This window comes from Gymnogyps californianus, chromosome 5, assembly GCF_018139145.2.
Source record: "Gymnogyps californianus isolate 813 chromosome 5, ASM1813914v2, whole genome shotgun sequence".
Classification (NCBI taxonomy): Eukaryota; Metazoa; Chordata; class Aves; order Accipitriformes; family Cathartidae; genus Gymnogyps; species Gymnogyps californianus.
The window spans coordinates 2972928-2985555 of record NC_059475.1 but is presented as its reverse complement, the minus strand read 5'-3'; the positions used below and the strand labels follow the sequence as shown (position 1 = coordinate 2985555).

Below are 12628 nucleotides of genomic sequence, written 5' to 3'. Positions count from 1 at the left end.
TGTAAAATAAAAATAAAAGCTAAAACATATTGCTACTATAATTTAAAATATTTATGGAAAGATCAAAGATCAAGTATATTTGATCATAGGATCATAAGATATTAAGAAGTATCTCTAATTAAAAAAAAAGAATCATTAGTACAGGGAAGAGATGTTACTATCAAAATATATATTCTTTATGAAATTTGAAATGCTCCAAAACTCCAGAAGGTGAAAGCTAAGGATTTTTGCCTACTAGCAATCATTGAGATATGCCAAATTGGTTAAAACTCAGATAACTTGACCCTAGACTTTGATGGTGTGTTAGACGTGTAGTTTCCACAAGAACAACTAGGAATCAAAAAATTAAGTGTTATTTCTAGATTGTTAGAACATTGCATAACAGGGCTGCTCAAATTCTGCCACAGGCTGAAGTATTCTGTCTTAAACCAATAACTGGGCTTAAATTCCTCAGGAGGCTGGATCACTTTATAAATCATTCACTTTATACCTTCATCTGTTTCATACTTCTAAAGTAATTTGCAACATTAGGCATTTTTGGTATCTGTATATGCTCTCAGGCTTTAAAAGTTGCTTCTTCATGTTAGATGGACTGTGATTTTGAACAGAAAATGCGAACGCATCGCTGGAAGTAAAAGGAAGACACTATAATGGCAACTCCATTCTTTTTGAGACACTCCTCAGAGTCTGCACTTTTTTATCCTGTATGGTTTGATAGACTTTTTTTTGAGGAAAAAATGCAGAAAGAATCAGAAAAGGAAAAACTCTATACTTGCATGTCTGATTTCACACATCAGCAATCCCAGATGCATTTGAAACGTTGAGTTTCCTAACATGTAAGTTTAATTTTATATTGCTGTGCAATTTATTTTTAGCCTATTTCAATGCTTTAGAGAATTGTGTTGCTCCTTTTCAGCTGATTAGAGTTATTCCTAAGCGGCTCTTAGCAAGCATGAAAATCAGAGTGAAAGGGATGAAGTGCATGTCAGCTGAGGAGCTGAGAGAGTAAAATATTATGAATTAAAAATTACTTATTCAGAAATAAAGATGCAGACAGACTCACATTCTTTACAAGCTCTAGACCTAGGCTTGTATTTTCTTCCTTTTGAATAATTTTTAAATGCTTTTGCTTTATGCTGTTCTCAAAAACTTGATAAATTATGAAATTATTATCATGGAATACTTTATTTTACTCTTTCTTGAAACCAAACTCATATCATATTAGCAAAGGAAAACCACTGTAATTTGAGAGAGAGAAGCTGACGAGCAAAATGAGTTGGTAGACTCAGTCTTCCAAAGCATTTCTTACAACTACTACTATTATACTAAGAAACCTCTATTGCATCTTGGTCAGAAGACCAAGACTGAAAGAATGCAAGGTCTTTCAAGGCACCCTTGGTCAGAGAGAACACACATTACCGGGCTGTATGGGAAGCATATGACTCCATCCTACAGCCAGCTTGCAGACAAAAACAGCTCTCAAGTTACCTCTGCTTCCAAATGAGCATTATTACTGAGTGATGATGCATTTAGAAGTCTTTTCCCAAACTGCTGTTTATCATTACTGAGAACACAAATGCTTTGCTCGGCAAAACTGAAGTGCAGAAACTTGCTGAGGTTCATTCTTTAAATTTCCATTACTTGAGGCAAAAAGTGGAGTTGATTTACATCCTCAGCTACAGAGAGTTGTCAGAATTAGTTGAATATTACTGCACCACAGCTGGGTTTTGTGGACTGGTTTGCCAGCACCTCTGATCTAATTCTTTGCATTGACTTTTTTGTTCCAGTATAAAGTATTTTTCCCACTGCTTGATGGAAGGGAATGCAGTTTATGCAAAAATATGGTATGTAGCATATTCCTGATCTTTCTAAGCCATAAAACAGAACATAGTATCTTTGTGGATGATCACTGTGCTGAGTTTTGTCATCTATTCACATTGTTTTTAATTACAAATTTGTGCATGGGAAACATATTTTGTGGCAGAAAATCACTTATCAAAAGATGAAACTTTTCAGAATCATGTGAGCCATGTGGTTTGTTGTGCGAAATACAGAAGCAAGGCAGAAAAGAGTGTTTCAGAGGTCAGAGCTTTGGACAGTATCCTTCGAGGCAGGGGGACTTACTGAATATTGTTTGACCTGTCAGTTTGAGCTCTGGGTACCAGGGTTTGATAGCTGGACAATGTTTCTCAAACAGGCATGGATAAACTTCAATAAACACATCTGTTTGACTGCACATTCTACATTTAGGACCCTGTCTGGGATTACAAAGGTATAATATTAATCTCTTGAGCTTTTGATCCATTTTCAAATGGTTGAATTTGTATCCACATCATACCACTTCCTACAATGATAAGCCCGCTTACACGTGAGGCAATCTTGCACTTTCAATTTTTTGTTTTAAATTTGGTTTATATTCTCTTTGCCATATTAAGTCCAGCCATTGCCTGCACTGTTGAGACAGAACACGCTTCCAAGCTATCAGACTTTTTAGTAATATATTGTATTATATTTTGGTTTATTTCATTTTCTAGCAGCCATCCTTCTCATGAAAGGTTAAACAGGACATGTTTGAAATTAACTATAAGCTATGTAAGAGCATAAGCTGGGGAAATTCAGTTTTTTAGAACTTCCAGGCAGCCTACATATGTCCATACAGGACACAGTCAAGGCTGCAACTTGTGCTCTGGTGTGTAACCATCCATCCTGTTTCACTGTTAGTGGGTCCCTGGCACAACTTCCACTTATGCCAACTATTATTCTTCCAGACAGTGCCCAGACATATTTCAGTGGTGACAAAAAATGTTGGTGACTGTTCTGAAAGGCAGCACGGAGAAAGCAACCTTGATGTGGCAGGGAAGGGGAAGAAAACTCTCAGAAACACTATGTGCCAAGCCACTTGTCCGCAGAGGACAGAACAGCTACCAGCTACTAGTATAGATTTTAGCTCCTCAATTCACAGTAAGGCAACTTTCTTTTTTGCAAGAAGGCAAATCAATTTTCTAGCAGCCTGGCTGACTAGATTGTCTGGGAAGGTGTTGTGCTAATTATAAAAAGGGATGGTGGAAATGAAGAACAAATCTGTTTTTATTGAATGCACAAGGTGTGAAAAACTAAGAATGCGGAATAAAGAAAATTTTATACTTCAGAAATAACAGTCTGTATGCATTGTATTAACATAACTGACTTTTGTGGTAACTTCTGAAATCTAGAGGGAACGTTGGATAAGGAATGCTGCAATTTCTGCTTATAACATCTCTCACATCTCTTATAACATCTCTTATAACATCAAAGAAATGGGCAAGGGAACTATACTATTACTGGATAATCTGTCACTATATTTTCAAGTTGCTGGAAACTCAGGAGTAAGCTATACCGAACATTTAAGTACAGACATTTGGAAAGAGAAATCCCAGTGTAGATGCTAGGTAGTGTCTGCTCAGAGCACCAGTGACACTAGAGGTCAGCATGGGCGCATCTACATTAGCATTTTAGACTGGGCCAGGAATGTGCTGTGTAAGTGCTGCCTACTCTGCTGAAGCCCACAGGTCTGAGCAGACCTCAGAGTTTGCAAATTGAATTCTTTCATGGAAAAAAGAGCTCCTGAACAACTGCTAATGATTGTTCAAGCCACATGCCCGGATTAGATCTAGGCTGAAATAAACTCCCAGGACTCGTATGGCAACTACAACTACTAATAAGGTGTACCTCAAGGCCACAGGATAGAAAAATGCATGGAGGATGCTACCAAATGAAAAATCACCCCAAAGACGATATTGAAGATGAGCGTGGAACTCAAGGAAAGGTGCACTGAGGAGGCCAAGAGGTGAAAGACAGCAAGAATTACTAAAAGACATGCTGAGTCTACCTTCATTTCAGTATCATTTGTAAAATCTGAGAGTTCTTCAGGCACATTAGGGAGGAAGAAATAATAAACGGTAAAGACAGAATGTAGTTAAAGATAACTTCTAGCTTGAAAACAAATACTTCACCTCAGTTATGAGCAATCAGATAATCTATATCTCTGAATTCTGAAGGACATGGAGTATAAAATCACAAGTCTAATAGAAAGCATTTTTGTACTAAATCTCTCAAGTCAGAGTAATAACCTATGATGGAAGAAAAGCAAATGGAAATATCTTAACTTAAGCAGGAGAAAGAAAACTGTATCTTCCATTGGTGGGGCAGCTGATTTTATGGACAACAGATTCTTCTGTACTTCATTTCCCATTTGAAGGTATTAGGTAGGAATTCTTACTGTTTTAAGATGGATAATGAATTTTAAAGGGAGAATAAACTGGTAAAATGAAAAGCCTTGGGTTTTTTTATAGGTAGGAAAATTAAACAAAGCTATGTCACATAGTGTATTCTCAGTGGATGCAAACTACTGCTGCCAGAGATCCAAGATGACCTGTGATTCTCTGCATCACCAGCAGCACTTCGCTAATAAATCCTGTTGTCTATTGACCCAAGGTAGTGCCTCACATTTGCATAGATTTCAGTTAACTTGGATTTTATACAAATCAAGCTTCTCCTGCACAGAACTTTCTTCAATCTACCCAGAACATTTTAGCAAAAAAATATAGTATATTTTCACATATTTAGGAATACAAAGAAATTTAAGAATGGAATTGGTTCATTACTGAATAACATAGGAAAACTGTCAACATAGAAAGAAGAAATACGTAACATTTGTATTCTGTGTTTGTACAGGGAAAAAGCAAGATATATCAATCTCAGCTGAAGGAATACTTTCACAATAATTCTGGAGAATGTTAAAAACTGGCTACCAAGGCGACACTTTTTAAAACGAGATGTTACGAAGGTTTTGTGTCTAAGAATTTTTTAAAAGCAGGCAAAAGAACTTAGCAGACCACCACTAATGATTTTCTTTGTCGTTGTTCTTTTTTCATTAGATCTCGAAATGTCAAGGAAACTTCTTAAGACTGAAAGGCAGCGGGTCCTGTGCCAGTGCTATTAAAGGGCAAATGAGACAACCTGGATAATTAAAAGCCTATAAGCCTGGCATCAATCCTAGCAAAATAACGGAATAATTCCTACAAGTCTCAATTAATAAAGGATTAAAGAAGGGATATAGAATTAATGCCAGTCAACATGATTTTTTTTTGGAAAACGGAACTTGCCAAACTAGCGTGATATCTTTGAAGAGATCACAGGAACCAGGTGCTGTTCTGTACTGCCTACTTCCAGAGAACAGTCGGGATGGCAATGAAGTTCCCTGAAAACTGAACTTGTCTTAGAAGAGAGATTATACATCAGCACGACATGAAACACCTGCCCGCCAGTTTTACTGGGCATGTAGTGTTTAATTGTGGTTTGTTTTTTCCAAGAACTATTCCTGTTTCTTTCATTCATGGTGTGCAAATGACAAGCTACTATTAAACACAATTATTCAAACTTAATAGCAAAGGGAAGCTGTTTGAAGAAATGTTCCTAAATATCATTTCTAGGAAAGAACTGTTACTGTGGTGCTGGTCTGAAAAAGGCTGAGTTTGAGATTCATTTCCTACACATTAAGACGATCTACTTTCTAAATCATCATCAGAAGAAGTTCTGCTGCTTTGCAAAGTCCATGATGCAAATTCTTGTAACTCGCACAAGTTTGTGATGTTTCTCAGCTGATGTTCTTTCAGCGATCCCAGCAGACCTAATTTAATTTCTAATCATTTCACCATGCTTAACACATTCTTCTAAATTACTTTTGCATTTGTACTCAGAGGGAGTACTGGCTGATTTTTGCTTATAAAGCTCTCCTCTTTCATTTCCACTCTTTCCTATGCAAAGGGAATGAAGCTAACTGCATACAGCAATTCAGGGATCAGCTGCTTTCAGTCCATACCATATTTCAATAATAATATGGCACACACTGTGGATTTCATATATTTCATACTCACAGCTCCAACCTCTATCGCATTACACAAATAAGCACTGTACCTCATTTCTGCCTTCTGGGTGCAGGACATTTTTCAAGACAGCCCAGTGAAATATGTAAGTGCACAAGTTCAAAGGTATAGAAAATGTGCCCATTCTGTGCTTATTTAATTATATTTTTGTCTTTTTTAGAGTAGAAGAATGGTATATTTAAAGTCTTTAGCTATGTTAACAGTATCATTCACACTATACTATAAGCAAATAGGAAAACAATCAGAAAGATAATGGTATGCAATAGGTATAACTTACAGTAAATACTATAAGCAAATAGGAAAACAATCGGAAAGACAATAGTATGCACTAGGCATAACTTACAGTAAATACTCTGGTGTTTTGCCAGACACATGGCACAAGTTTTCATAATTTCATGTCAGAAAACTTGAAAGATGTTTCTGTTTATATTCTTTTAAAACTTCCAGCTTTGGTAATCCTTTTGCTATTCTTGTGACAATCTTTTTCTTAATTTTCATTTTCCTTTGAATGATCAAAGAAATTTTTGCTCAAAAACAATCTTGTGATATATTAAAGCAATCATGTCATATACTGAATTTACTTCCTACAGTATTTCTTGAATAGATCTTTAAGGATTTGTGACAAACAGGTTTGGTTACCTTCTCTTCAAAACCACTAAAGAAGAGGCAAAACTCATTTCATATTTTAGAACTTCACTTAATGCCCCTCCCCAGAATTTTCTTCAGATTTGGAGACAAATACACAGCTCAAATTTAATGCAGAGCTGCCATGATAGACTCAAGAAAGGTGTTTGTGATGACTTAGTTATATAGACTACATCTTTCTGAAGTCTTTCAATCGGTTTGATTGAAAGGTTTTATTGAAGGATCTTCAGAACAGTTCACATGTGGCTCTTCACCAGCTCATGTAGCACACTGACTGAATTTATTCGTCTTCCATGTTTCCAACATACGAAATCACACTAGAATTGCAACTTGTTATCCTCTTTTTGCATCTAGTATTTGAGAACTGCACTGCTCCTGGATTTGCCAATTCCAACCTCAATCTTCCTCTTGTTTAATACTCCTCCATCTTTAAATTCTGATTTGTTCTTAAGCCCTTTGAAGAGCTACACAACTATTCTCCCTCTATTCTCAGAGCCTAAATCCATTCTCTCCAAATATTAGATCTGGTTTTGCCTCCTTCTGTCTTTCTCGCTCAAAAGAGAAATAGAAAAAGAAGTATAACCTTCTCACGCAGTGTTTAGTTATCTAGAGCAGTGTCCCTGATGCCTCATTCCCTCATTCTTTTAAAGTTTTCATATTACAAAAGCTAACTTTCTGCCTCCTTTTCTGCTCATCCCTTAAACTCTATTTCATCTTACCACAGCTTCCATTACAACCGACGAAATTAAAATACTTATCAAATATTATAAATATTTCCAAATCCTTACTACTCTGGAACTATTATCTTGTCCAGTGCATTCTATTCCATTTTATCATGTTTATACAGTGGGTATATATAAAAAAATGAAAAGTATACCTGTGCAGTTTATAATGACATACATGAAAGAATAATGTTCGTGAACGAATGATACGATGCATAAATTTTAGTGTATTGTCTGTGCAATGCCAAAAGTTCTTAATCAATACAGCAGAGATCCAAAACACATCAATAGTTAATTTAAAACTGCATACACTCCTGGCGAACATTAATTATATTCTCAGAGCTCATTTATAATGAGCTTTTAATTAGAGAGGATGTCCTCATATCTTAATTCTTAAAAGCAGAGAAACTATGAGATGGTGGGTAATTCTTAAAATAACATGCTTCAGTGTACATTTCTTTTTCTTTTATTATACCAGAACTGTAAAGACTCCTTGCTTAAAGTCATTTGTGTTTTACTTACTTATGGCATAAGTGTATGATATACGGGACATCCCACTAATGGATGCCTCCTCTAAAATTTAGTAAAAGGTCCACAGAGGGAACTTTATTGCTATGAACAAGAGCTAAATACATTGTATGACTACCTCAGATTGGGAGATGACTGACCAGTTTTTCTTCCATTATTTAATTGTCTAATTAGCCATTTTCCCATACTGTAAGAAAATAAAACGCAGCGTAATGCTTTACAAAACGTTTGCATGCAGTTCCGTGTAAAAGCTTTTGCAGTACATCACAGCATAGTCCCTCATGCGAAAGACCGTTTAGCTTGGATAGCATCCAGTAAAATCTGATCAATAAACCCATCTTTATTTTTTAATTCAGCAGCTCAGCTTTATTTAATTCTCCAATTCCTAGTATTGCACAAACGCACTGCTGCATAACACATTACCGTCTAGGCTGCCTCTCTGCTTGGACAGACACATCGCTTTTGTCGTTGTTAGGATTCAACAGGAACTTCATCTGATTACCTGGTTTGCTTTCATTTGGTTTACACTGAACTTCTTCAACGCATTCGGCAGGAAACCATCCAATATGTCCCCGGGTGCTGCCTTCCCAGAATCCACCTTCACCAACGCTTAAAACTACATAGAGAGAGACAGAGGAAGCATTAGACTTTTTTCTCTTCTCATGTAAATACCAAGATTAGTTACATAAAACGTTCAGTAATAACTGAATATCACGTTGGTAAAAGCAAACGTTGTACAATGACTCAAATGCTGGTACCCCAAAAATGGGCACAGAGTGACCTTTAAATGCGACCCTCCCTGATCAGCCTTTGGAACCTCTTCTCAAATTTACTTTTGTCACAAGTTTCTTTGGCCCTCACATAATTCCTTCCATTTTCAGTTTTTCCATTGCTGCTTTTGTCAAGGATAAATGCATGGTCATACTAAGACCAAAAAAATCGTCTTGCCGGTTCAAATTAAGCTGAAGTGCTGAACCCATTGTAAAACTGAACCCACATTGAAATTGGGTTTTAATAATACATATTTTGATATCTCATATGTTTTCTACTTCCTAAGGAAACATGCTATTTTATTTAGTGGCTGGTTCCAGAGATTTGTAATGTAGGTCAAGTAATATGATTTAAAGGTTCGAGTACATCGCAAATACTTGAATATCCCATAGGTGCGATACATAACGTAGATGCCTTTTGAAACATTTCAATGATTTTTCTTGGTAGAAGATAATGACAATAGGGAGGAGAATGACTTACCAATAGGACAAAAAGCTTTATCCTGTAGTTCTAATTATCGTGATAATAATCTTGGGACTCAACAAGGATTGTGACAAAAGACTGCAGAACAACAATGTATGTTTTTACTAGTAAGCAATTGGAGATGAATTACAGTAATGAAAGGATCCTAAATACTTGCTAAGTATTATGTTTAAATTAATTTTATAGAAGTTCTTACAAATCACTGTATGTTTAATATCTATTAAAAGAACATAAATATACTATTAAAAAGACACCATACAGTATTATCGGCACAAAGGTGATATTATTAACAAAAACACAGTTAGCTCTTCTAAATAGGTTGACTGGGAATGTAGCTCAGTCATACAACACAGGTCCTCGGAGTACATCCGTACAAAACACAATGTTCAGTGGAGAGGTCCCTGAGCTACCAAAAATAAGCCCGTGGAAGTCGAAGCAGCACAGCTCCATTAGCTGTGTGCTAGCTAAGCCAGCCAAGCTAACTGGCCCTGCTGAAAATCAAGGCTAATTAGCCCAAGCACATCTCTTTGCTAACGTATGCATATGGTTTTCAAGACCTCGGATAATATCTCTGCAGGGTATTTCAGCATGGTAGGGATATTAACTTGCTCAGAGCTACTTTGATGATCTCCAACACAAGCACTTTTTGCGCTGTTAAAACATACCGTATCAGGCTTTAAAATCATAGTCCCTTACCCTGACTGCAATTGAAGTCTGTATCAGAGGAAATGCTATGACTCAATGGCATCAGATTTGAACTTGATTTGCACTACTACAGAGTAAGATGAAAATCAAATCAATGATAGGCCAAAAAAAAAAAGAAAAAAAATCTTGGTAATACTAAAGAGGTGGTAAGAAGTCCAGTTTGACACACCAGGATCTGTAAAACCACAGTTGAAATTAAATGTTTACCTAGATTTTCATTAATGCAATCCTAAGCTATTTGTGGTATTACTTACAGAGCACGGACATCTATTAACATAGATATTTGACAGAAAAATGTTTTTATATGTGTCAATTTTAAGTCTTTTAATGTAGTAAATTCAGAGATACAGATTTCATGAACTGTATATTTACACGTCACTGTCAATAAGGAGTACATATTAAGCCCCAGGAAATAGATCCATTAAAGCAAAATCCTACACCTGGATGTGTTCCAAATGCACAATTTATCAAGTACCTTTCTGACCTATATGAGGAAACCTATACCTTCCCAGGTAGTTATGGGATAACGGGGGAGGGCACTGACCTTGGAAGACACCAACAACTCTACAGTGACACTTAAGCTGAACAAAAATTTTTTTGCATGCCTTTTCTTTTAGTTACCTAACACCTATTGATATTGTTAACATAAGCAGAAAATATTTCATCTCTACATTTAAATGCAAGAAAAATGAAGAAACCAGATCTGTGCTTTAATTGTATTAATAAAATAAATAGTACATAAATAAAATATTAATAAATAGAATTTCAGGGCATAATTAATGAAAAATACCTTAATAAATTCCAGTTGTTCTTGAAAATGTTTAAAACCTGTGCACATTACCACACAAAGTCAATCTGATAATTCAATGTTACGTAAAATAGTAGCCTATTCATTCATCCAATATATATTGGGTATTCATCAGCTTCCAATATATTTTTAACAATGTAACCTCTGTTCACATAAGAATAGAGTGCATTTCTTATATATGAGATAAGGAAGTAGGAAAACGTAATTAATAACATATAGAGATATTATAATTATTGTAGGAACCTACTGTACATTGATTTAACTTCCAATCATAAAAGTGAGTGTAGGACTCCAGCCGAAAGAAATTTCAAAATGTGAGACAGTGAAAGATTCCTATTGCAAGTAATTAGGTTTTTTTGAGGAGAGTTTTCAGCACTGAATATCAGTCCTGATTCTACTCCCCAAACTGGCAAGATAGGGAGAACAAAAACTACTTAGAGATTGAGAAAGGCTTCCCTAATTCAGTATTTTATTAATCTGTCACGTCTGCTATTCTGACATTCCAAATTACATGGATATTTCCATCTCCAAAAAGCATTTGCACTGTAAGAAGGAAGTTGGGTATTTCACAGCCATAGAGTAATTTCATGTGTTTACGGTAATAGCAGCTGATAAGATATCCAAATCAAGATGGGAAAAGAAACTTGCTTTGTAAGTCTATCCGTGAGTGCAAGGCGAAAAGTGATTACTACAGAGCAAAACCAGTCCCACTTTAGATCATTATTACAGGAATTATTAAATATTAGCGATTACTAATAGCAAGAGCAAAGCAAAAATACACATAGTCCTGCCTGAAGACATAACGTCTACGGAAAAGAGGTAGAAGGGGAAATGAGGCGTTGCCAGAATGCAGACAGCCTTCACAGTTCTGGTTCAAGCCTGTCTAGAGATTCCACCTACAAACAAAATGACAGCACCTTTGGACTTATTAGCGAGGAAAAACATCATTATGGGTGCCAAGAAAGGAAGGGAAAGCCTGATGGAACTGCAAGAGGCACAAAGATGACACAAGAGGCAAACGTGGGTAGCCAGGGATACAGCTGACGTGCAGAGGCAGAGACAAACTGTTGGTGAGATGGAGGATAAGCACATATGGCCTAATACTCAAAATGTAGAAGTTGAGATCTAGATGGTTCTGCACTACCAAAAAAGTTGAAATAATCTTTTTAATGTATCTCAGGTGGTGCCATTAATAAGAAATCCTGCCGGAGCAGGAGCCAAAGCCATAATAATCTACATATCTATAAAAACTGGCAACACTTCATGTATTCCAATGCGGGTAACTGGGAACTTAAAGGATAAATCAAAAAATATAATTTATCTTCTGTACCCATGAATGCTTTTTTAGAATGAGGCCCTAATTTCTGTCTTTTCCCTCTCACAATAGTGCTTAAGAGACACATTGTAATAGATAATTTGGTACCAGTAAGAGATTTTCTAATCAACATTTTCCCTTCTGAAGGACATAACAATGGCAAATCAAAGGATAACTTTCCCAAAATTAATAATTAAGCTTTATCATTTCAAATATTTTTTCCTTTTGCTTTTAGTGTAAACAAAAGATGTGGTTGCTATGGCAAGAGCAGGCCAGAGTCTCTTCACACACAACATGAATTACAAAAAGAATCTGATGTTATAAGAGTAAAATAAAGGTTCTAGTAACATCATGAATCCTGGTATGTCTTTTCACAATAAAAGTCTGGTTTAAAACAAAAATTATGTTCCATTATATGAACAAAACTGCAAGTCAAAATTGGACAAATACCAAACACCCGAATAACAGGCAAACATGTGTAGGCAGGTGCCAATCACAATCGTATATTTTAATGTCTTTAAAGTATTACACTTAATATCAGCCAGATTCTGCTCTGCCAAAGTCCAGAGAAAAACACAAGAAAATGATAATAGTGCTGCTGAAGCATAGGATGTTTTGTCTCTTGCAACTTCTGTAAGTTTATTGACAACATATAAATTGTAATTAATATTAATATAGCATACTCATCTCAAACAGCTTAATTACTCAATATACTATCAAAAAATCA

At 35.9% G+C, this 12628-nt stretch overlaps 1 protein-coding gene across 2 annotated transcripts in view; it reads right to left on the bottom strand.

Annotated features, from left to right (window-relative positions):
- The window catches only part of SHANK2 (SH3 and multiple ankyrin repeat domains 2), a 319025-nt gene that overhangs the window by 202370 nt on the left and 104027 nt on the right, over window positions 1–12628 (bottom strand). For both annotated transcript variants that reach the window (XM_050897450.1, XM_050897451.1), the window contains one exon: window positions 8322–8435. In XM_050897450.1, the coding sequence (XP_050753407.1) occupies window positions 8322–8435 (114 nt within the window). The remainder of the gene's footprint in view (window positions 1–8321; window positions 8436–12628) is intronic.